The sequence below is a fragment of the Hemicordylus capensis genome, chromosome 3 (genome assembly GCF_027244095.1).
Source record: "Hemicordylus capensis ecotype Gifberg chromosome 3, rHemCap1.1.pri, whole genome shotgun sequence".
Classification (NCBI taxonomy): domain Eukaryota; kingdom Metazoa; phylum Chordata; class Lepidosauria; order Squamata; family Cordylidae; genus Hemicordylus; species Hemicordylus capensis.
The window spans coordinates 281,332,695-281,359,410 of NC_069659.1; the positions used below are offsets into that span (position 1 = coordinate 281,332,695).

Here is a 26,716-nt window from a genome sequence, read left to right on the forward strand (position 1 = left end):
CTAAGTATTGTAAACAGACAACAAAATCAATATGAAGTTAGAAAGGCAGAGCTCAAGGGTTTCAATGCGTGGATGAGACGTTGGTGCCGGGAGGAGGGGTTTAGATTTGTTAGACACTGGGATACATTTTGGGGCAAGAAAGGCCTGTACAAAAGGGACGGGCTGCACTTGAACCAAGATGGAACCAGACTGCTGGCGCTTAAAATCAAAAAGGTTGCAGAGCAGCTCTTAAAATGACGCTTAGGGAACAGCCAATGGGAGCTGGGCAGTATCTCATTTGGCAAAAGCCATCCCTTAAAGTGTGCAGGTGCAAAGGATTCAGATAAAAGAGAAAGGGACAGAGCAGAACCTCATTAAGAGCAGACAGGAGCCTGTGCCAGCAGGTCAAAGAGTCAAAAGATTAGCACACATCAGGTGAGAGATTCAGCGTATAGGTGCTTATATGCCAATGCCAGAAGCCTCCGAGCCAAGATGGGTGAGCTGGAGTGCTTGGTTGTTAACACAGAAATAGATATAGTGGGCATAACAGAAACATGGTGGAACAGTGAGAACCAGTGGGACACTGTTATCCCTGGGTATAAACTCTACAGAAAGGACAGGGAGAGGCGCCTTGGAGGAGGGATAGCAATGTATGTTAAAGAAGGGATAGAATCTAACAAGGTAGAAAAACTAGATCTGGAGTCCTCCACAGAAACCCTGTGGGTGACAATACAAATTCTGAAAGGAAATTTGCTACTGGGGACATGCTATCGCCCTCCGGATCAAAACACTGACAGTGACTGGGAGTTGCAGCAGGAAATCAGTGAGGCGTCAAGAAGAGGCAGGGCTGTAAGAATGGGTGACTTCAATTACCCAGACACAGACTGGGTAAATTCATAGTCAGGTAATGACAGAGAGGTCAAAATTCTAGATATGCTTAATAACTGTGCCCTAGAACAGTTGGTCTTGAAACCAACCAGAGAGAAGACAACTTTGGACTTAATCCTGAGTGGCACCCAGGACCTGGTGCATGATGTCAGTATCATTGACCCTTTAGGGAACAGTGACCATAGTGTGATCAAATTCAGTATACATGCGGGGAGAAAATCACCAAGGAGGTCTAACACAGACATTTTGAATTTCAGAAGAGGAAACAAAGCCAAATTAGATTGTATACCCAAAAGGAGGAAAGGAACCACTAAGTCCAGGAGGATGCCAGCATGTCTAACAAGTAATATCAAGAAAGCCATAAAAGGGGAAGAAGACTTCCTTATGAAATTGGAAGGCCTGTCCAAATAAAGAGAACAGAAAGGAACACAAACTCTGGCAAAAGAAGTGTAAGGTGACAATAAGGAAGACGAAAAGAGAGTTTGAGGAACATTTAGCTAAAAGTATCAAGGGGAATAACAAAAACTTCTTTCAATACATCAGATGCAGGAAACCTGCCAGGGAGGCGGTTGGACCATTAGACAATGAGGCAGTGAAAGGGATTATTAAGGAGGAGGCTTGCAGAGAAGCTAAATGAGTTCTTTGTGTCTGTCTTCACGGCAGAGGATTCTGAGCATATACCTGTTCCTGAAACAGGCTTTTCAGGGATGGAGGCTAAAGAACTGAGTCAGATAGAAGTGACAAGAGATGATGTTCTAAACTGTCTGGAAAAACTGAAAACTAGCAAATCGCCAGGGCCAGATGGCATCCCTCCAAGAGTCCTCAAGGAACTCAAATGTGAAATTGCCAACCTTCTTGCTAAAATATATAACTTATCCCTGCAATCAGGCTCTGTACTGGAGGACTGGAAAAGGGCAAATGTAACACCGATTTTCAAAAAGGGATCCAGGGGCGATCTGGGAAATTACAGGCCTGTTAGCTTAATGTCCGTTCCAGGCAAATTGATGGAATGCCTCCTCAAGGATAAAATGGTAAAGCACACAGAAGAACAGGCCCTGCTGGGGGAGAACCAGCATGGCTTCTGCAAAGGTAAATCTTGCCTCACAAATTTTTTTGGAGTTCTTTGAGAGTGTCAGCATCCTTCTATTGGCTGTTGCTGGTGTCTCTCTTATGTTTCTTTTTTAGATTGTGAGCCCTTTCGAACAGGGAGCCACTCAATTCAATTCATTATTTCTATCTATTTATGTAAACCACTTTGACAACTTCTGTTGAAACGCCCTATAGAAATATTTCTCATATTATATTTCACTGTGTGAAATATAACATTTCACACAGTGCCACACATAGCTGCAGTGTGGTTCCATCACAGCTGCCCCACAGGCTCTGCTATGCCAAGGGAGACTGGGTGCGTGGTAGCAGAGGAAGAGAATGATGTGGCAGTGGCAGTCTTAGGAGTTGCTTTCATAATGGCTTCTTTGTGTAGCCCAAGCTCTGCCCAGCTACCACAATGTTTTAAATCAAAACTTGGCAACCCTAGCACTTGTTGACAAATTTGTGCTTTTCAATCTCATTTGTTTTCTATGGCTATGCAAAACAATGGTTATGCATTTTTTAAAATTTATTTTACAAAACTGTAGCTGTGGGATTAGCGCTAGATGAGTCAGAACCTCATTTCTGTGCATCCCAAAACACTTACTCACTTGCTCATTCTCCCCCAGTCTGCATGCTTGCAAGGTCAGTATCACCAAGGGCTCATCTTGTACCATATCACTTGCTATGAAGGATGATGGTATCTTGCTACTTTGTCTGCTTCCTGTAGCAGTAAAGCAGAAGAGAAGAGAAGGTACAGCGACAGCCATAACTTTCTCCAAAATCTTAAGATCCCAAAATTATTGTGATAAATATATTTCTGCTTCCCATAGTAGTTCAAAGTTTATGTCTGGTGCCAAAAACAACTACTCAAACCATTCCATACTAAACAACTGTCCTCAGCCCCTGATTTGTCCTAGGGTGTCTTCTCCCTGATGCAAACTAAAACCTAATAACTGGATACTGCTGCATGCTAGGTATTCAATAGAAATGCTGTAAGTTAGAACACAATGCCATGAAGTCAGTTGCTAAAGTGATGCTAGGCCACAGACACTTTTGTTACTGAATAATTGAGCAGGTTAAGAGCACAGCGATCAAACTACCATCAAAACTGCTGGCAGATGATTCCAGAGTGACAAGGCAGCATTAGAGACTAGTTAAAGCACTGGGTTTTACACAAGAAGTGAGGTTCTGAATGCTTTCTGCATAGCTGATATAACAACTCTCACAGATTGGGAACCCAAATTCATCACCTTTTTTACAGCGTTCTATTGACATCCTGTCATAACAGTAATGTGCTGACAATAGCTGAAAACCTACAGGGTCACTGGAGCATAGCACAAAATTGACAAAAAGAAAGCAAAGCAAGAAGTGGAAAGGGGGGGAAATTTCCCCTTTAGTGAAAATAAAAATGACATGCTATGAATGTTGTTTTTCTTGATCTTTAAAGGAACAAATTGGACTGAACTCAGAAAAGTTACATATAACACAGTCAGGATGGATTACAATTGTACCATTAAAAGAAAAAGTAATTTCCTAGTTTACTACTGAATATCAGTGGAAGGCTATAAATCTGTGCTAAATCAAAAGTAAATTTCTGTCTGAACAAAAGGAAAAATCTCAAATAGGGAATTTGTAGTGACTAGCTATGTTGTAATTAAAAACAAAATTCTCTATGTGTGTATATCCTGTCTTAATATGAGCCAGCATGTGTGTAGTGGCTAGAGTGCTGGACTAGGACCGGGGAGACCCGAGTTCAAATCCCCATTCAGCCATGATACTAGCTGGGTGACTCTGGGCCAGTCACTTCTCTCTCAGCCTAATCTACTTCACAGGGTTGTTGTGAAGAGAAACCTAAGTATGTAGTACACCGCTCCTTGGATGAAGAGCAAGATTTAAAATGTAAAAATAAATAAATAAAATTAAATAATATGATAGAACTACTGCTTATATTTATGCAGGCACAGTTTTTCAACAAACGTTCTGAAAGAGGTTTACACAGAAAAATAAAAATAAAAAGATAGCTCCCTGTCCCAAAAGGGCTCATAAGTCAAAAAGAAATATAAGACAGACATGATTATCATCCACTAGAGGGATATTATGCTGGGGTTGGATAGGGACAATTATGGCAACTAAAACTATTATATTCAGTAAATACATTGCAAGTATTCATGAAAATAAGAGTGGTCTCTCTGCAGAGCGAAGTCCATCTATATGATCAACTTACCATAGTACACATTTCCAGAGAGATCTTACCAGATAAGAAATTACCTTCCCCAATCACTCAATTCATGGGGCTAAATGCCTCTCCCATGTTCCTTGATCTTTTCTTCTCCTACACATATTCCCACATCAGGCTTCCATATTCAGCACCAGTTTGCTCTCAACTTAGTCTAATTATCTAATTATTAAGCAGCAAGCTCCACAAGCTATCTTGTAATGTAAGCATTTATCTCTAGAGGGTTATCTGTGCCAAAACCCAGTGTAGTCTGCAGCCATGCTGTAATGGGTACATTCACACTAGTAATAATGTGATAACAGAACAAGTCAGTCACCAACAGTTTAGTAGCTTAATAGACAAAGGTGGCTGATGAAATATGGGTGAGGGAGGGCAGCTGGCTGAAGTGACAAGCTCTTCAAAAGGAAACTAAATTGCTACGAAAGGTCAGAGAAGGTTGAAAAGGAAACATATCCTGCCACAGTTGAAAGGACTGGATTCAATAGTATTTTTTCAAGCAATTCTCTGTAATTATAAAAGCCAAAACGGAACATTTGCCAGCAAAAGTACTGGAGCTCCATAATGTTCTTTAAGGGTTTTCTTCCCCTGAAGCTCATACGCATTTAATAGCTGCATGACCAGTAGGAATTCAATAGATGACACTTTCCCATCAGTGCATATACATGATAGCAACCATTTTACGTGTTGCGTTTCTAGCAGTCATGCAAATCTTAAAGGGATAGGAGCCCTTTTTAAAAATGAGAGAGATATCAACCTTAATGTTCATGAAATTTAGGCTCTACACTGCTGCTTATGAATTATGGAACACTATTTAAATCTTGCAGTTCCCAAAGCTCCTAGTAGCAGCTATAAAACACACAAGTTGTTCTAGTAAGAACTAATCTGCCTACTTTCCTTTCACTATCCCTGCAACTGGACTACATTTGGTCCAAATTGGTTAGGCAGTTCACAAGTTAGCCCACTTGCACCTCAAATGTTCATGTGTCCACCATCTTGAATCAGGGTGGATGACATCATTACAAATTACGCTCTTGAGCAGTCCCTGTGTGTCCCTACACTTATAGCAAATTTGGTTCAAATAGGTTAGGCCAGGGATTCTCAACATTGGGTCCGCAGATGTTATTGGACTTCAACTCCCATAATCCCCAGCCTTAGTGAACTGTGGTTGGGGATTATGGGAGTTGAAGTCCAATAACATCTGGGGACCAAACATTGAGAATCCCTGGGTTAGGCAGTTCACAAGTTAGCCCTCTTGCACCTCAATGTTCACATCTGCCATATTGAATCGTGATGGATTCATAATCACAAACTACGCCATTGAGGCCCCAAACTGTACCCAATATGGTTCATATTGCTCCAGGCATTGCAAAGTTGATGGGGTGGGGGGAACAACACACACACAATCAGGGACACAGAAACACACACACGGAATGTCAGGTGATCTCATAAGCCTACTAGAAAATAAGCTAAAAAGTATACTGCAATCATAAATAGCCAACATTAGGTAGCAGAGTGCTCCCATTGTAGCCCAAGGCCTTCCTATTTCTAGCACTGCTTCTGAGGAAAGACCTTTAAGTATTGCCAAGATTGGGCCCCAATTGTGCACCAGAAAGGGTGAGGCTACAGTGCTACCTATAAAATCCTTCAGTAGCTGCTTAGATGTTGCTGGTGGAACATCTATGTTGCTTAGTACCTAGCTTTAGTTACCTGTCTGGATAGCTCCCTTGCTGCTTTAGCAGTCTTCTTGTCTTAGAACCTGCTAGTGCTCTAGGATGCTGGACAGCTACCCTGCTGTTAAACCAGAAATCTGAGTCAAACCTCTCCATCTCAGTAGTGGCAGGAACAGGACTGCCACCTGCTTTGTCCAAGGAGGTGGTGCTATACATGACAGGTCAGTTTTCTCATCCAAGATTTGATTACAAATGACAGATTCTCCCTCCCCACCACCATTATTGTCCTGGTATTTGGTATTTCACAACAGCAACTGAGGATCTTTGATGGGCCCCTTAGCATGGTAACAAGCAGGCAGTAGGTTGAGAGAAGAACCAGAAAGGGGAACGGCCTACAGATGTCCAATTCCCCCTTTTGCTCACTTAGCCTGTCTTCCCTTCACCACCATTTCTCTCTACTCCCACTCACTGATAATGCTGACTATTTAGATGACCCCTTCATTCTCCAACCCAGCCATAATATAACCCACCAAAAGATAATCATGGGGGAAAGACACAGCAGGCAAAAATAAATATAATCAGTAAGGGCATAATCACAAGCATCTTATCCTTGTCACCAGCTACATATCTGTTCAACAACTCAATACTCTCACTAGTGGGTTGAAGAGAGGAAGAAACATTCCTCCTCTCCCAATAAAGGAGAAAAGCTCCCTATACCAAACATATTAAAGTCTTCTCACTGACAACCAAGGTCAAAAAAGACCAAAAAAAAAGAAAAAAGAAAAAGATACCCTTGCTTCACCTCCGAAGCACCAGCTCCAAAAAAGATTCACTCCCTTGGTAACAATGCACCAACAGCAACCTGCCACCCACAGCAGCCAAGGGGGAAATATCCCCATCAGAAATTGTGTCACGCTGCAACAAGGCTGGGTGACACCAGACATTAATATCCAAAGGGGTGGGACTTTTCCTCATTTGGATAATAGTATTGGCAGCTCCTAGCTGCCAACATTCTTGGTAGCAATGATTAGTAGAGGCACTGTTTCTATTACTACAGCTGCTGCTAAACTCTCAGTGTTCCCCAATAATAGTTCTAGAGCAGCAACTCCTGCCCTTGGTCCCCGCCAAAAGGAAGCCTTTTATAGCTTGTGGAACGGGTTTGCTGAGAAGGAGACAGGTGCAGCCATCTTCTACCAATTCATCTATAGAATGAATTTCTTTCTGTATGAAATTCTATCTAGATTGAATTCCTATTGTAGGAAAATTATTATTTTCAGCTAGTTGAGGTCACCAGGCCTTGGAGAGCTAGTGTGGAGCTTTCTCTGCTCAACTGGCAACAATTCCCATTCTTATTTCAACATCCTTATAACCATTTCCCCACAACAAAAGCATTAGAATACATTACCCTTGACCTTTACTTGTTTATCAGAATATTGTTTGGGTAGAACCTTTATTTTTTAACCTTTTGCGTCACCTTAGTTTCCCAATTGATTCCAAGTTCCCGAGTTCGAACCATACCGGCCTCAGAGAAATGAGGTCAGTCTGAGTTCAAACCGAGCCGAGGCCAGTTCAAAATGAGCTGGTTCAAACTGGTTCAAATGGCTCAGAGGCCATTTAGAGCCATTTAAAGTGCCAGTGGCCACTTCACAGATCCAGAAGTGGCATTTTGTGGCATTTATTTCACAATGCTTTATTTGATTCTCCTGCCACTGACTTCTGATTGGCTAACTGTGTCTTCTTCACCGGTTGGCTTGCCATCCTGCTAGTCAGTGTGTTGTTGGGGCAAATGTGCCCCCATTGCCTGGTGGGAAGGGACAAAGGAGAGTGCAGAAAGGAAGGGGATTCAAAATGTGTCGAAGAGGCTTGGACTCTGTGGAGTGGAGAGCTGTTGGCCTGCTGACTGCTAGGTGGAGTATCTGTTCTGCTCAGAAATTTGCAATTGCCTGCCTTGCTGCTATGCTTGTAGGGTTCCCTTGGATTCTTTCTTTCTATCTCTTTCTTTCTTTCTTCCTGGCTGGATGGTCTTATTTTTAAAGCAAAGGAGAGAGTGCTGCTGTGCCTGGCTCCTGCTGCTTGCCCAGCCAGCCAGACAGGCTGTGGGCCCTACTGAGCCCTTGGGCCTTGCTGCTGCAGGTTTGTTTGGTTTTTGACTGCACTGACTGAGCCCAACCAGTCTGAGACAGAAAGAGGCTTTTTTTCTTTCTGTCTCATGCCCCACCCCCACCGCCCATTTTTCAATTTATTTATTTATAATGCAGTTTCATTTATTTCTATTCTTTGTTTTGGTGGGTGACCTTGCTGCCTGCTGGCCTCTATCTACCCTCCCCCCCCAGCTGTGAGCCAGTGCCAGATGTGCTGCTGTGCGCTGAGCCTGCTGTGGATTCTTGGTTTGCAATGATTTCATCATAGGGAACACTGAAGTCATTACAAACTGAGAATCCACAATACAGAAAAATTCCTTTAAAATCACCCCTTTGTTCTATTGCTTTGCGGGTTGGGTGGTAGTTGGCACCCATAGGACGCTACCACCGAACCCGTTTTGATGTCCCTAGGCACTACCTGTGGAGAATTATGGGCCAGTTTGAATCCCCATTATTCCCAAATGTCAGAACCATTTAGAACCAGTTCGAGCATGGTTCAAGCTTGAACAAAACCAGGGGTTGGTTCAACTGAACCGGAACTCAATCCAGGGGATCCAGTTCAAGCCCAGTTCTAACTTGAAACGAACCACAAAATATGGTTTTATGCACATCTCTACTGTAGAGAACAGGACTCTGACCTTTTACAGAAAGCTGAAATTATAGTTCAGAGGTTATACTGCTCTTTTGAAGCTTAGTTGCTTTGCTCAAGAAAAGCTAAGCTAATATCTCACCCACATTCTACCAATATCCATTCAAAATCTCCCCCCACCAAGAAGTTGTACATTATCTTGATGGAGTCCTTTAGCTCTGATGAATCCTAGCACACTTTTTCTAATAGCAGTGCCTTACCTTCAATGCCTCTTTCTCTTTTTCTATCCGCTGGTGATCCAGATGCACTTTCACAAGTGCTGCCTCTTTAGCAGAGATCTCTTCTTTCAGTTGGTCTACCTGGTGTGTCATAATCTTCAGCTTCTTCCTCATTTCGTTGATCTCATCCTAATAGGACAAAATGAAGTACTTAAAGCATGTAGGTAACAATGGTCTAAAAGTATGAGGTGATATAAACCCCACAATTTTATCATAATAGCCATGTCCTCCCCTATCCCAGAGCTTGTAACTGTGAAAGAAGAAAGTACAGATTTACCAGGAGAGAGCGTGGAGTTCATAACTAATATAACCTTGGCTTGCTCAGCCAACAATATCTTGTAGTACTACACAATGATCACAAACTATTTTTCTGGTGAGTGTAGCTTACAAGTGATAAGTTCTTCTTTCTCTTCACCCATGGAAAAAGAGTTTCCTGAGATTAGGGAGAGGGGATCAAATCATGGATTATCCGAAAAGGGCTCACAAATCCACACACACACATAGATATACTAGCAACAGTGACCAGTAGGGGTGTGCACAGAACCGATACTGGTGGTTTGGTTTGAATTCATGCTGAATTCGAACTGGACCGCCAGACCACGAGCCAATTTAAGTCGAACCAGCACCCAGTTCAGTCTGACCAGTTTGATTCAGCTCAAGGAGGCATGCTTGTAAGAGAGAATCTGGTGAGGATTCCCCTTTACAAGCAAAGGAGGGAATCCTATCTGCCTTTAAAAAACTCCTAATGGGGAAGACAAGAGGACAGCTCATTGTTGGAGGCAGCAGTGCAGCCCATCCAACCTCTAGACCGGGTCCGGCATTCCAGCGTGGCCTGGTTCTGGCTTCTACATATGCACGCAGGCCATTTGTGTGACCTCCACGTATGCATGGAGGCTATTTGAATGACAATGCAAATTTGCAATTGGCCTCCATACATGCGTGGAGGTCACACAAATTTTATTTATTTATTTAACATATTTCTATACCGCCCAAAACTTGCTTCTCTGGGCAGTTTACAATTAAAATCATGTAAACATTAAAATCATTTAAAACCCAAGATTAAAAGTATTAAAACTATACATCTAATTAAAAGCCTGGGTGAACAAATGGCTTACGTGCTTGTGTGGAGGCTGGAACTGAAGGGCCACACTGAAGCGCTGGACCCGGACCAGAGGTCAGAGGAGCCATGCCAACGATAATAAGGAGCCCTCTCACCGCCCCCATTAGAAGTTTTTTAAAGGCAGGTAGGGTTCCTGCCTTCGCTCCCCCGCCCCCATTTGCTTGACCTTAAACCAGCAAACCATTCTGAACCAGTTCCATTAGAACTGGGGCCAGTTCGGCTCAGACTTGAACTGACACCCCTTTTTTAGGATCCAGTCTGGTCAGAGGTCGAACCGATATTAGAACTAGGTTTGAACAGAACCTCACACCCCTAGGGACCAGTGAGATGCTACACTTTCTCATAGGGACAGCTGTTATTCCCCGCATATAAAAAAGCCTCCACTTTTAAAAGTGCCTCTTTGCCCAGTCAGTAGGGGTTTAAACAGGAGACCTTTGTGTTAGGTTGCAATGTCTCTAAACTTGTGTCTCAGCTTTTGGAAACAAACCTCTCTCACATTGTCCTTTTACGTCATTACTCTATATAGTATTAGGAGCCAGGATGAGGGGAGAGCTCAGCAAATACGCCACTTTCTGCGTAACAAATGACATGGAGGATTTTGGGATGAGCAATCCATTCCAAGCAGCAACAGAACAGGGGAAGCTATTTTCAGTGTCTAGATATAATAATGAGAAAAGATTTACCAGCTGAATTGCTGCTTGTTATGCAGCTACTAAAGGCACAGGGGGAAAACGGCTGGCAATTCTAAATAGTGATATCAAGGTACAAAACTACTACAAAATAAAAACTCTGGCTCTCACACAGGTAAACACATCAGGCCAAAAGAAAAAAAGACCTTTGAAACTAGAACTTGTCGTGCTGATATACTCAACATCGCTCCTGTAAAGAGAACAAGAGAACTCTGAGCATAATTCTTCATTGGCTTACAAAGGCTCTGGAAAGAAGCCAGATATTTTAGAAGCTGGTAAGCACATATGCTCCTAAATATACTACTTCAGTAATGGGGGGGGGAAGAGAAAGGGCATCATGAATTTTTCAGAGGATGAGCTTCCATTCATTTACATTTACATGCTACAATTCCCCGGACCAGAAAGATCGAGACATCTGAAACTATCCTAGCAAATATTTCTTGCTGCAACTCAGCCAAGAACTCCTTTATCAAAAGATTTTAACTGTGTCTGAGCTTATGATACCCTGGAGATCAGAAGCAGTATGTGCAGGGCAGGGCAATAGGGGCTTTTCTCTCTCAAACAAGTTTTTGCCAATTTAACTTACATCCCAAGAGGAATGGCAATTCTGCATAGTTTTTAAAATGAGACGATCTGTTCTGATAGCTAGCTGATGTGTTACTGAACTATGAATGACTGTTTTATTGCAGTAGTGTAGGTTGATTATAATAAAAGGGATACTTTTTCCCCAATATATTCTCACATTCCAAAAATTTGCAAATAGTAAAGAAAATAACCAATTATATATTAAATCAATGAGTGTAGCAGGTTGCATCTTCCATATGGATTTCATTAGGCTGCAGAAGAAGGTGAGGCAAGCAGTGAGGCCCCTTCATCAGCCTGAGGAGGAACAAGTACCTTCTGGATCCTCCCCTTTGACAACTCCCCCCATCCCCTGCTTTTTAACTTTTGATTCTTTAAAAAGAGATTGTGAGCCATTTTGGGACAGGATTATTCGTTCTAAAGAATGCTGTAAGCCACTGAGCCTTTCGGGAAGAGCGGGATACATGTGATAGATAGATAGATAAGAGTCCCCCAAGGCAGGTCTGCTCAACTTAGGCCTCCCAGCTGTTTTTGGACTACATCTCCCATAATCCCCACAGTGACCAATAGCCAGGGATTGTGGGAGTTTTAGGCCAACATCTGCAGGAGGGCCGAAGTTGAGCAGCCCTGCCCTAAAGAATCTTCATTTGCACCTTTCTTAAGATCTCAAGGTGTTAGTTAATTATTGAAATGTTTGGTTCAGCATAACTAAGTACATAAGTATCAGTATGTGCAGCAGGGGAGGTAAAATGCTACATATATCCCATATAAATATATCTGAAGTTTGTTCTACCTGTTTAATTTACAGCCTATCTAAATAATGAGTTGTTGGTTTCTGTCCACACATTTCTACTCACACTCCAAACACAGCTGAGCATTCAAAAGAACATTGACAGCTTTTCTGGTAATTAAATGGTTATACCATTTCAGCTCTCACACAGAGGCAGTCCTATTTTTCTTTTAGATCCTTTAGGCTTTGGATGTCCAAGACATCTATTTTCAAGTAATGCTGAGCTCAGATACTCAGATTACTGAAGATATTCATCTGCAATGTTCTTCAATGAGGCTCCCTGGAAAAATTGTTATTCCATCTGCTGCTGCATTCTGATCAAGGCAGCACTTCTATAACCTCAAAACCGTTGCTTCCTTAACCTGCCGCTGGCATTCTTCCATCTTTCAAGTACACACATGTGGAATATCTTGTAGGTGGAAGCATCTAGGGAGAGGTCTATTTCCACAAATGTTTGGACTACTGTGGGAAATGTTTCTGAGGTACGTAAGGGACAAAAGTGTGGGAAATGTAATGTCAGCATTGGGCTTTCATTGAGGTCATTAACACAATCAAAAACTGTGTTCTTCCCAGGTTTGGGAGCTGTGTGTACTCCCAATTTTTGGTTGTGGAAGCAAGGTAAGAGGAAAACCTGGGTAGAAGTGATTCTGTAGAAGCAAGATAGGGGGGAAAGCTACCCAGGTTTTCCTCCTACCTTGTTCCCAGACAGTAAAAAATTGGGAGCACACAGAGCTACTAAACTTAGGTAGAACGCAGTTTTTGATTGTATGAATGACCTCATTGTCTATCTAGTCTAGTTGTTTACTGAAAACAGTTGGCTCATCCAAGTGAGGAAAATAACCTAAGAACAGAACTGCATTATCGTTTTTAGTACCTGAGCTTCAATCAAATTTTTACTGTAGAGGTTTCTGTCTGATCTCACAGCTTCATAGAGATTCTGCTGTTGTTTTAATTTTGTCTCAGACTCTGCAATCTTCTTTTTGTAGTCAAATATCTGCATTTCCCGCACTTTGATATCTTCCATGTGATGGAGGACCTGTCACAGAAAGCATAAAATTAGCACCATTAAACCATCCTCCCACGATGATTAGCAATGATCTGTGTACAGATACTAGCTGCACATACAATTATTTCTTTCTGAACAGAAGAGGGCTTGAAATGTTTTCTAGGGTAGAGCTGAGGTTGGAACTACAACTTGTGTATTTCCTTGGTTATATTTAAATATTTTGTTGTGTTTTACAAAAAGTAGTCACTGCAGTTTGAAGAGATAAATTCATGGAGAACAAGTCTGTCAATGGTTACTAGTCTGAGGGTTATAAGCCACCAGCCTAAGAGGCAAGATGCCTCTAAATACCAGTTGCAGGGGAGCCACAGCAGGAGAAAGAGCATGCCCTCAGCTCTTGTCTGTGATGCTTCCTAGAGGCATCTGGTGGGCCACTGTGTGAAACAGGATGCTGGACTGGATAGGCCTTGGACCTGATCCTGAAAGGCTGTTCTTATTTTCATAAGAAGGGGTAGGCACTGGCTGAAGAGAAGGGCTTTTCAATCTCTCTTTTCTCACTAACAGTAACCTGCTCAAAGGAAAAGACTTTGGTATGTGTATTGTTTCCCCAGCAGGGGTAGAAGAAAGGGAGGGAGGCAATTTCTTTGCCTTCAGATAGAAAAACAAACATACAAGTTTAACGGCGGTATTGGAAGGACGTTTTGGGAAGGTGCCCTACGATCAAAGATCATGCCCCTGCCAGAACGGTGAAGTGGAGACTACAGAACATCTGATGCTGAAGTGCAGATTTTATACTGAATTAAGGGGAAAGCTTCTCTCCCCACTACTAATTCATTACAATTCTAATTGCCCTTCTGATGGGGATAAGGTCTTTTTCCTGCTTACTGCTAAGTCAGAGTATGCTTACAGGAGGGTAGCAAAATTTCTCTTCATAGGAAGCAAGATTCGGTTTAGAGTGATTGAGGCACGAGATGCTGGGTTGTGCACTTCAGATTAACCGGTTTTATTTGAACGAAATTAGCCATGTATACGGTATCTGAAGGTATTAATGTTTTATGTATTATGTATTTACCACTGTTGTTGTTTCTTTTTCTTTTTGTATTTATGCTGGCCTTGGACCGAAATCAACAAATACATGAGTACCCATAATGTTGGGGGGCAATATGCTAAATCATTGTAAACTGCTTAGAGAGCTTCCAGCTATAGAGAGGTATATAAATGTAAGTGCTATTGCTATTGCTATACATACATACAAGTTTATGTCCATTCTGCAATATTAAAGGACATGAATTTTATCTGTGTACATATACATAAAGGCTATGAGATGAAACAGCATAATACAGAGAACATAACACTTCTGTCTGTTCTCCTCTTATTTACAATAACCAAGTGCTTTTGAACTGCATAATAGAAGAGCACAAACATGTTACTGAATAATTATATTAATCAGGGGCTCAGTTAACCATTTTAACAACAAGCACTGTTTCCAAAGTGTGAGACAGTTGTCTTGGGAAGAAAAGGCCTTTGATAGGTTAGAACCTGGGGGCAGAGAGATTAGTGTCATGTTTTACATGACAGTAATTATATTTTGGGCTCTCATTTATGCTATGTATCCAAAGATTATACTTTAAAGCAAATATCTTGATGGATGGGGATAGTGCGGATAATTTTTGTATTCACAGGGAGAAGACAGGATTATGGTTTATCCCCTCTTTTCTGTGTTATATAGTTCAGCTGACCTTTAAAAGAAATCTTTTTTTAAGACTACAGTTAGTTAATTACATTTGAAGAACAATAACCCAATATATTATTAGATAATGTAATTTAGAAGACAAGTTGTTGTCCTGGTCAGAATAACTTGATTTATTACCTGATTTATAACCATGTCCATTGTTACAGAAATGGTTATTTTTGTTGTGGGTTAGTTTTTGTACATTTGCTTTGTTGTAAGTCTAACCAATAAAAACAAAAACAAAAGTCTTAAAATATTTTTAAAGGAGATCAATTGTCTTGAACAGCTGCAGTCTGTTTCAAGGAGAGAAGAGTGAAACAGAGAGAAAAAGAAATTACACCAAAGATCTTCATAGATCAACTAATTCACTCAGTTACTACTCCTTGTATTGTCAGGTGACTTCAAATCCCTTAAAGAGAATTCTTGGTTATAATTTTATATGTACATTAGAATCCCCATTCTCTAAACCCTATGTTCTTCCTTATAGCCCCTTGTCATTCTCATTTGTTAGCAGAAAGCATCTTACTGCCTCCCACCAAATAAGCCTCTGGGAAACTCATAGCAAAGAGGAAATTGTCCTCTGTTTGGAAAAAGCACCAGTGTTGTGCTGAGACTGAATAGGCACAAAAGTTGCCTATAACCTGCCTTTAACCGAGTTGTCTATATATACAAAAACCTGTGTATTCTTAACTGAGTCACATTTTCTGGCACAGCAAAAAGATGGTTTGGAGAGCGTTTAGACTGTCAAAGCATCCCAGAATAATAATATTCAGAGGAGTCACAGAACAATCCCAGAGCCCTATTGTTCTGCACTTCCTCTCAACAGCCACAGCTGCACTCACACATTCCTCAAGTGCATTCCCTTGGACCACCTTGAAACCTAAAGTTTTTTCATCTTCGTGATTTTGCAGAGGACAGAACCTTTTAAATGGCCCTGTCCCCCAGACGTGTGTGTGTAAAGGTTTTCTGAGAAGTAGCTCTGCTGCTGCTGGGACCTGATGGCACAAGGCAAGCACAAGCTGCCTGCTACTGCCCACAGCCTACCTGACTGAGTAACTGCAGTGCACTCAAACTCTTTCCATGTATGCTGAATCACTGGGCTGCTGAGCCCCAAGTTGGGACTGCTGCAGGGAGACCTACACTAGACTGCCCTGTAAATTCTTGGAAACCAGTGTCCTGGGACTGCCTGGGAACCCGACAGTTGGCTTCCTTTTGCTAACTATGGGCATGCATATTGCCACAGACCTTCCTTCATACCACACCAGCACTTTGTTGCCTCTCCTTGATCTCATTTTGGCAACACCTTGCAGGGAACTGCAATCTTCTCCAGATGGGAAGTATTTTCTTTTTAACATGGTGCACAAAACAGCTGATATGGACAGGTAATAAGCTGCTCTTTTCTCTCTATTAATGATTATCTCCACTCTTTCTGCCCACATTCCAACACCACCAGCCACTAAGCGATTGAAGTCTTTACTTCCTCGCTCCCCACCCTCTCATCATCTAGTCTCTAGGTGCTGCTGCCTTAAGTTCCTGGGCAATTATTACAGTATCAAAGTAGCCCAATATCATTGTTTGCATTGTGCCTCTGCTTTATCAATAACTTTATTTCTTTTTTTCAAAAGCCTTCTCTCTGAGCCTATTGCTCCTTTGGGGTACCCTAATGTTAGCATTTGCCTGTGTCCAAATTGCAGTCCATTTGTTATGCACACTTTTTATTACTGATTATCATTACAAATTCAAATTTAAGTTTAATTCCCCAAATCAGTCTAAGTGTACAGACAGACACGAGGGATAGTGTACACGTGTTTGAACAAGTGTGGTAACACATTTCTAAAAACTATTATTGGACATTCCATGGTACTGCAAACCTCACTGCAAAAATAAAAGCAACCAAAATGATTTGCCTAATTATTTCATGATTCACTCTTGCTTCTTTAAGGTTAACAAGCATCTTCATCTCATGGAGAAAATATGGAGAAAAATGAAGAAAGCAACACGGGACAGCAAAAAAACCCAAAACCCTGTTGTACTGAAGAAAGTTTGCAGTGACAAGATTGTCAATAACAGGAATACTTGTCTGTCCAGATCAACAAAATCTTGGAGTTGTTGGTTTCCCGCCCCCGCCCCCCACCTTTGCAAAAGATGTACTAGCTGGGAGAAAGACTTGGGATCCTCAGCACTAACTGCATATTGACAGCACTATAAAATAACAATCTGGAAATTCATTCTCTTTGGCCATGCATTAGGAAGTACATATTTAATCTATGAAACCAGCAGGAAAGGATATTGTAAAAAAATAAGTTATGACCTTACTGCATACTTCTGTTTTTTGTATGGCAAAAATTATGGAAGGGAAACCCTAACAAATACAATCTTCCCTTGAATAATATTTACCCATGCTTTTAGCTCTCTTTAGGGCAAAAGAAGAGAAGGTTATTAGCAGGCTTCTCCTTAGTCTTTCACTTTTTACCTATTTTTGTATGAAATATTTTCCTCTCATAAATATTTACAGATATGCTATGCATAGTTCAGCTTCATTTATCTGAGTGGCTTGGGGGTGCTAAGCTGAAGTTTTGAATAATGAGAAATTCAGGAGTGCTTTTTAAAATACAGTCACAGAAAACAGTAAGTAAGAAGAAGGCATTTGCAGGTAAATCTGATCATTTGAAATTTCAGGAATCAGAGATTCAGAAAATGAGTTTCTTTGTTGCCCTGCACTGGATGGTAATGGAATAGGTTGCAGGAATTCGTTCACCCTATCTAGCCTCCTAGCTTCACCCTGTCTAGCTTTGATGACTATTGTTTAAATTCATGAATTTATGTTCATGAACCTTCAAAGGAAGAGATAACATTCATGTCCAGAACAGCTACACAATAATAGCAGAGCTTGCAATCAGCACGGCTGTCCCTACTGAAAAAATTCAAGCAGAGCTGTTGTACGATAGGGCCTCCAGCATACCAGCTAGGAGGCAAAGGCCTTATTAATTGATTATTCTACCAGATACCTCCGACCAACTTGGGAGATAAAGCACATCTAAATATAGAAAGTTTTATTACAGTAACAGTGCTCCAGTGCATTTGTCACTGAATGCAGAGATACCTAAAAACAGCTTACAGTTTAAAATGAAAGCAGAGACCCAGTTTATAATCCAGCTCCTACCTCTTCCTTTCTCCAGTTAAAAAGAAGTTGCCAATAGTAATACAAATGAGATCCAAATCAATAATGTGTAGTTCAAATTTTAAACCTAGCTCAGTTATTATTTTAACTGGAGCAAAATTAGAAAGTAGGTCAGTTAAATTGTGGCCATGAAAACTGAGGAGATCATGAACAAAAGAATAATAAACAACTACCTGGCTATGTTTTTCAAGATGGAATTAGTGGGTCTGAGATTCACTTTTGCCCTTGCAAGAATTTAAAAAAATGCTGCATTGGAACAACACTTGTACAAGCTTAAGTTCTGAAACTGAAGCTAAATAAATCCATGAACAATATTTTATGAGGAATTTTAATCTACAGTTTTAATTGTTTTAAATAATTGGAGTGTACTTCAGGAGTTGCCTTCTGAAATTAGGGAAACATTATGCTATTCAGACTTTCTTTCTTGATGAGATACTGGGCAGAGTGGAGAAAGTTTCTCTTAGTGAGCCTTAGTGATTTTTAACTATTGCTCAAATATAGATTTGAAAGGGAATTTTATCCCAAAACAGACTGACCCAGTTCTGACATAATGGGAGACCATGGTTTCCCAATAGAAATGCAGCCTCACACACTCTCCCCTCCGCTCTCCAACTCTTTGGTGTGCAAGGGGAGAAGATTTAGAAGTGCACATTTGGTTTGAATGAAAATGCAGGTCCGCTTTATATGCAAACTCAGGAGACTATTAGTAACTATCGAAACCATTTGATCCTGATTTGATCTCCATAACTGTGGTCTGATTGACTGCAGGTCTTTATAGGACTTGAACCCAAACTATGGTTTGAATAAATCATGGTTCAAAGTTTGTACATAACACAGAACTGCAGTTTAGTTCAAACATAAACCAGGAGCTTTGAATTTCCTCCTCTGGTAGGCAAAAGAAGGGTGTGCCAGAGCCTGTGGCTCTCCAAGATTCATTCTCAGAGTGAAAACCATCATTTCCTGTTATGTCTTCAGATAGTTTCAGCTTCAACCATCTGAATTTGTTTTGCTTTTCCAATTGACTTCTTGATCTATGCAGCACTTCTTACTCACACCTTGTCAGTCTGCAATACACTAATCTGGATGGGTAACCTGAATCTTTCTAGGCTGTGTGAGCTGCATGGACAGTGTCAAGTTCATACAGGTCCTTAGCAAATTGCCTTCAGTAGATCCCCAGCTGGTGATGTTCTCCCTAACTCTAGAGGCACTTACCTTACAGAATGGTGGTTTGATTGAGCTGTCAAGAAGAGTAAATTTTTAAGCCATCTTGTTACTACTAAGCATAACTAAGTAAAGCTGGTTGGTATTTTGTGTGGGATTTGCATTGTGAACATTTTATTTTTCTGTACCTTTGCTTTGTTATAACCTATGGTTAAACTAATGAAAGCATCTACCTATCTATTTTCCTACCTACTCCTGCTTTTCCCCTCATCTCTTCCCTAGCAGTTCCTCAAGAATTCATTCTTTTTTTCATATTTCTGTATACCCAACCACGTTCCATTCTTTGCCTCCACCTAGGGCTCAAACCAGGAATCTGTTTTCTATATAAGGACTAAGTCTCAATAAATCATCTTCAGCTCTAGGACCCAGCCCAGACCCAGGCTGCCCTCTGTTCTGTGGTGGTGGTGGACTCGCCTCTCAAACCCAGCAATCTTCTCCATTCCATGCAAGGGTGGACTCCCTACCCTGCTTGCTCAGTCCTCCATCTGGTGGCATCCATCTGCCTTAGGCAGGCAATGGACCAATGCAACCAGAAGGAAGAGGGAGCAACCCGTCTTTGCCTTACTTACTTACTCCTCCTCCTGGTTGCATCCATCCATCACCTGGCTCAGGCACATACTTAAATTTCCAGGCAAGCTGACACTGAGGCCCTGGCCTATGGAATGCAGTTCCTCCTTTCCCTCCACAAAAGAAGTCTATTCCAAATATTTTGCCCTCTAACCCCTTATTTCTAGCCACAGCAACTAACCAAAACAAAGACAGGCCTGTTCTGCTCTCCCTTAACAGCTGAGGGACCAAGTTCAACAGAAGCATTCCAGGAGACACACACCTATACATGTTCAATCATTTCTGCATAGCCATAAGAGCTAGGAGTTTTTCTTACAGCTGTGATTTCTCAGGACATTAACTGCAGGCACCAGATTTTGGGCTTCAGTGGTATTTTTAAATATAATACATAGGAACTTTATTAAAATCCTTGTACTCTCTATACCACCAAGACGACCTGGAGAAAACCAACAGTAAGCCAAGAACTGAAAGCTCTGTAAACTCTGAAAGACAGAGTTAGCTATGTCTGGTGCAGCAGGGAAATGACTTGACTAACAAGACAGAGGTTGCCAGTAAGAACCCCCACTAGTATGTTTCACAGACTATGGGAAACACCTATATAAGGCAGCAGCGATATAGGAAGATGCTGAAAGGCATCATCTCATACTGTGCAGGAGACGGCAATGGTAAACCACTCCTGTATTCTACCAAAGACAACCACAGGGCTCTGTGGTAGCCAGGAGTCGACACCAAATCGATGGCACACTTTACCTTTACAAACATCTGCCCCTTACCTTTTGCGTGAGCTCACTAGCTTCATTAATATAGCGGTCTCTCTCCTTCTCCAGCTGGAAGATAATCTTCCTCTGCTTCTGAGCCTCATCCTTATAATTCTGAATTTCTTCTTCCAGATTCTTCTTTGACTGTTCATGGAGCTTAACAAGGTTCATCTGCTTTTGAGTGACACTGGCAGCCTTGAGCAAGTTCTGCAACACAAGGCCAATATGGTCAGGATACACATGTTAAAAGAGTGCCTTGCTTTTCTCAGCCTCTTTGTTTTTCTACTTTGTCTCCTCTGTTTTCTAATTACAACACTGAAGCTGGGAATAAAAATTCCTTCACCAACCAAATATTATGAACTTAATCCTTATATCCTGTGTAGGCACATCTTTTCCTTCATTCATAGGACATGTGAGGCATCAGTTACCTTTGAAACCATTTTCCTGAATACACGCCACCCGTCTCTCACCATTCTTCCCCCATATACACTCCATAAATACATTGGTACCCCTTCCATAAGCTCAATATCCTCAATCTAGCCAACACTGAGCTTCTTTCACATCCTGGACAAACTATTTTAGAGAAATAATTCCACTTCTTCTCAGAGATGGGGGGGGCAGGTTTGGGGCCAACACAGGGGGAAAGGAGACTTGTGCAAGGCAAGGGTGAGGAGTCTATCAGTTCCCCATTTTTGAAGGCATGTTGCTGAATGCCAGTCAAGGGAAAGAAGGAAATGGATGGGTTAAAGAAGCACCAGATCCTCCTCCCAACTGCATTCTGCTTCCAGTGGCCCCTTCCCACCACCCACGTTGCACTACAGGTCTAGTCAGTTGCCTTGTGGGGGAAACAACTACACATGCAGCTTTCACCCTTGACTCACTTTAACTCAGAATTAAGGTGCACCTACACTGTACTACCTAGGAAGTAGGGTGGAATTGATAGGTCAAAACCATGCCTCCTTACCTTTAATCAAAATTTGACACAACACAGGAGTTTTCCTGGACCACACTCTCAGGGTCACTGGGCTCAGAAGGAAATGAGCGTAGCCCCTTGAGAAATGACCAGCTTACCCACTCAGGGTCAAATTACTCAGGCAGTGGTGAAGACAGCAGGAATCCCTCAAGCATCCTTAGTAAGTGTGGCAACAAAGTGCAATGATCAGGACAGATACTGATCACCAAGATGGGAGCCAGAGTGGACGCCCTAAGCTTTGGCTATGGGTGGTATTAATGAGTTGCACTACCACCAACCCAGTTAACTACCCACACACTATTGGGGTTAGACAAACTAGTTAGTTTATCTTGTTACATATCTCTTGTTGTCAATTAATAAAGCTGTGGCACTTTATTTTATTCATTACAAGTGTCTTGCCTCTTCACTACTGAGTCTGAGTGCATGAACCACTTTCCTGCTGAACAGTGAAAAGAGACTCGAACTTCCATTTCTACATCAACCAATGTCCACCAATATCTTTACAGCACTGGAAACTGGTAAAGTAAAGTGAGAAATTATAAGTCCAACTGCATGTGGGACTTTCTCCAGTGTACATATCTCTGCCCGAGCCCCAGATATGCTAGTGTTTACATGACCAAACAAAAACAAAAGACCATTAGTAGTTTGGTCATTTACAAACGATTAGAAATATATGTGAAACAGTTAGCTTTCCGGAGTTACACATACATACTCACCTTGTTCAATATATCCCTTTCTCTCACAAGCTCATCTATAGCTTTCTTATCAATTTCTGCTTGCTTTTTTGCAGCCTCCAACTCTAAAACATAGGAAAAGATTATACTTCAATTCAGACCACAAGCTTGAACATATCAAGGCATTACAGAGGGTGTTCAGAATGGGGAAATCATCACAGTCCTTATTTAGAAACTTAATGCTTTCAACCTACAGGGCAAAACATGTGGGAGTGTGGTAATTTTAAAAATCTAATTATAGGTGGGAATTCAGAAACTAATTTGTTTAGTCTATTTTAAGACTTTCTTCAAGAATCTCAAGCCACATACTTGGTCTCTAAGACTGAGGTATCTAAGATGCAGCTTAGCCACATTAACTCTGTTCTTTTAAATATTCATATTGTCATCCTTCTTAGTTTCAACATTAGGCCTGTTTTCATTTTCCCCCTAATGTTGTGCTTTATTATAACAGATTGTTATTATTTACTTGTTTTTATTATATTATATTACATTGTTTTCAGTGCAACCTGTTGTAGAAAAACAGGATATAAATGAAATCTACTAGACGCAGATCCAACATCCGTGGTCTTGCGTATCTGTGGTTGGGTGATGGACACCCGACCTCGGCATAAATGTTAAAAAATGGCCCACAAGGGGTTAATTCCGCATATCTGTGGGTTGGAGGCAGCCGGAAATGACCGTGGAGATCATTTCTGGCTGCCATTTTGTGAAATGGAGCCATTTTGTGGCTCATTTATTTGAAAAATAAATTATTTTTCAAAAATATTTGAAAAATAAATGAAAGATTGTGGGGAAATGCTTTAAAAGGGACTATTTCCAACTTCTGGCATTGCAGGATCACTGGAGGCCCACAGAGCATGGTAGGGGACTTTATTTTGCCCTTTTAAACCCATTTTGTGGGCCTCTGGGAACCTAACCCCTGCAATCCCATTGCCCCAATGACTTGGTATTTGTAGTTTCTGTATCCACAATAATTGCAGAGAACAGAACTCTCTCAAATACTGAGGTTCTCCTGTACATAATAATAATTTTATCTCAGAGTTATAACACATACAGGCAAACCTCTATAGTTACAGGCATAGCCAATTTTTCCCTCAGTAATGCAAACCATTACGTTGCTTCCTGCCCTGGTGCATTCAATGGCTGTACAGTGGAGGGAAGGGCTGCAATTTGAAATAACACCACTGCGGAAGTCAGAAAGCAGACACTTTCTTCACAGAAGCTGTCTCAGAGAGGCAAGTTTTGGGCGGTATAGAAATATGTTAAATAATAATAATATCTTAGTTGCTCCCTCTACCTCCATTATATTCTCATTCAGGCACCGAGCACATTTCTCAGCTCAGTTCATAGCAGCTGCTTTGTCCAGATCCCTGCTACTTTGCATGTAGCCATTTCTGACAGGCATTCTGTAACCACTTTGACATTCTAGGAAATCACATTGCATTGATATTGACTCCTACCTCTCTCTAGCCCATTTATCTGGTTTTTAAGAGTGTCTCTTTCATATTCTGCCTGTGTTTTGCTTTCCTCTACAACACGCATTTTTCGTTGCATAACCTCTCTCACTTTAGAAAGCTTTGACATTTCTTGACGCATCTGAGATACTTCATCTTCTCTTGCCTATGAAACACAAAGAATGAAGAGACAATGACTGGTACAGAATCTAGCAATTATCCACACCTGTGTTACTACGTTAATGTCATATGTTGGATAAAATAAAACAAAATACCCATTGCCATCTCCAATAAAATGGTTTTACAGAACATAGCCCATGTTCTCCATCATCTTCTCTATTTATCTTCCTATTGTAGAGAAAATGTTTAATACTATAGTCACCACCACTTGCCTAAGGACAATAAGACAGAAGAACCAAGGTGCCTTTCCTCCATCAAGATGCTTTCTACACACTTCTTCCCATACAGGGAGATACAAAAAACTGTTGGGCAGCATCCAGACTAAGTTGGTCATTACTAATGAAAAGAATGGGACTTCAGCTAGTAATGACTAACTTGTATCACTAATTTCAATAATGCTTAATAATTACTAACTAGTTTGGATGCTGCCCACTGTGTCTTGCTTGTGGCACAGAAGCAAGACACACTCTCAAGACACACAGAAGCAAGACATACTCTCCCCCTGCTAATCTGGCAAAGAGGCACCTTTTAATGTGATGATTCTCTTTATTTAGCAGGGGGAGAGTAACTGGCCCTATCCACCCCCAGTACAGTACCTCCAGTGACCGTTGCTGGTGTCTATCTTATGTTTCTTTTAGATTGTGAGCCCTTCGGGGACAGGAATCCATCTTATTTATTTGTTATTTCTCTTTGTAAACCGCCCTGAGCTATTTTTGGAAGGGTGGTATTGAAATCAATCAATCAATCAAATAAATAAATAAATAAATAAGATGATGTAACTAAAATGTTGTATCCCGTTTATACTTTCTCACGTGTTCTGATTTCTATATGCAAGTGAGGGAGAATAGAGAGAAGCAAGGTGGGAAATATAAACCACATCTATCTTTCCAGTGTGGTGGGTAAAATGTACCCCGTTCGTTGCTCAGCCACAGCATGGTCCTGGAAATGACTGAGCAGCGGCACTGTGGGTCCAAATGCAAAGCTTTATTGATTACATATACACATATGGGCACGAGAGGCTCTAAGACAACTTGGCCCTGGACAGAGGCAAGATAGTAGTTTTTATACAGTGGAACAAACAACATGACTCAGGCCAGTTATTGTTATCAGCAAAGAACAGAATAAACAGGTTGCTTACCTGTAACTATTGATCTGGATGTGATCCATTGAATTCATACGGAAATGGGTTCTGCGCCTGCGCAGGCACATCACGGGCCGACTAATTAGCTCCTCGCGACGCCCAACCATCTGCTCATGACCCCTGAGTCTGTTATATTTAACGGATGGGTGTCTTCCTGTCAGTTTCATGCAGGCTGTCAGTATTTCACAATCTGCTGCTGTTGTTTTTTGTTGTTGCTGCTGTTGTTGTCGCTATTACAGGAGTGCATCTGCCTCCTGCAGCAGGGATGGCTTGGGCGGGTCTTATTAATTCAACAGCTCACTTCCAGATCAATAGTTACAGGTAAGCAACCTGTTTATCTGGATTGTAATCCATTGAGATCATAAGGAAATGGGTGATTCACCAGTTCTTCCCCTTTGGCAGCGGGTGCAGTAGGTGGAACTTTATGGCAACACCCTTTTCAAGACACTCTTCCCATAATTTGCCTGCCTTGCTATGTGCAGGTCTATGGCATAGTGCTTGATGAATGGTTGTTGTGAAGACCACGTTGCTACCAAACAGATGTCTTCCATTTTTATCCCCGACAAAAGGGCAGTTGAAGTTGAGCATGCCCTGGTTGAATGTGCCCGCACATTCTTTGTGGGGGCCACCCCTTGATGTTTGTACGCAAGCAGGATCAGTTCTACAAGCCAGTGTGCCAAACACTGTCTGGGCACTGCCTGTCCCTTATTCTTCCCCTTGTAGGCCACAAACAGTTTCTTTGTCTTTCTTAGCAACTTCGTTCCCTGCAGGTAATACAGTAAAGCTCTTCGGACAACTAGGGAATGTATAGATGTTTCCAAAGCCATCTGTGGGGCCTGGAAAAAGGTGGGAAGAACAATTTCCTGATTAAGGTGGAATTCAGTAAGCACCTTTGGGCGGAAGTCTGGGTCCAGTCTCATCACCACTTTATGTGGGTAGAACTAGGTGTAAGGCCTATCACTTCTCAATGCCGCCAATTCCCTCACATGCTTTGCTATGGTAGTGGCAATTAAGAATGCCACCTTGAGGGTGGTTAAACGCAAACTTGCAGAATACAAAGGCTCAAAGGGACTCTCAGTGAGAGCCGACAACACCAATGACAGACTCCAATGCTCCAATGGCCGTTTCAGAGGCGGACACAGGTTATTAAGGCCCTTCATAAACCTTTTACTTTCTGGATGGGAAAATACTGTTGTTCCAGCTCGTCCTGCATGCTTGGACGAAATGGCTGCGATGTGTACCTTTAATGACACATTAGTGAGCCCTGTCATTTTTAAGGTGGTCAAATAAAGCAACACTTGTCACACAGTCGCGCACACAGCAGGCGAAAGTGGTGTTCACGCGCATAGGTCTCAAACCGCTTCCACTTGCTGTAGTAACTGCATCTAGTCAACTGTCGTCTATTGTTCAATAGAATTTCCTTTAGAACTCGATTCTCCATGCTGTCATGCATAGTGTCTGGATCTCGGGATACAGTACTTTTCCATCTTCCCTCTGAAGGAGGTCCAGAACAGGAGGGAATCTTTGAAAGTTTCTTTTCAACAGCTGTAGCAGCGGTGCAAACCATGGTTGGTGCGGCCACCACGGGGTCAGAAGTAGGCATCCCATCTCTCAGAATCCGTGCCAGAACCCGGCTGATCAGCAGCAGTGGAGGAAACAGATACAGGAGCCCCCTTTGCCAATTGTGTTGGAAGGCATCCCTCAAAAACCCCATGCCC

The 26,716-nt window shown here is 41.7% G+C and overlaps 1 protein-coding gene across 2 annotated transcripts in view; it reads right to left on the reverse strand.

Annotated features, from left to right (window-relative positions):
- Window positions 1-26,716, reverse strand: part of CFAP58 (cilia and flagella associated protein 58) — a 139,913-nt gene that overhangs the window by 75,181 nt on the left and 38,016 nt on the right. For both annotated transcript variants that reach the window (XM_053313153.1, XM_053313152.1), the window contains exons 7-11: window positions 23,684-23,843; window positions 22,206-22,288; window positions 20,532-20,723; window positions 12,929-13,090; window positions 8,856-9,002 (exon numbers count right to left, since the gene is read on the reverse strand). In XM_053313153.1, coding sequence (XP_053169128.1) covers window positions 8,856-9,002; window positions 12,929-13,090; window positions 20,532-20,723; window positions 22,206-22,288; window positions 23,684-23,843 — 744 coding nt within the window. The remainder of the gene's footprint in view (window positions 1-8,855; window positions 9,003-12,928; window positions 13,091-20,531; window positions 20,724-22,205; window positions 22,289-23,683; window positions 23,844-26,716) is intronic.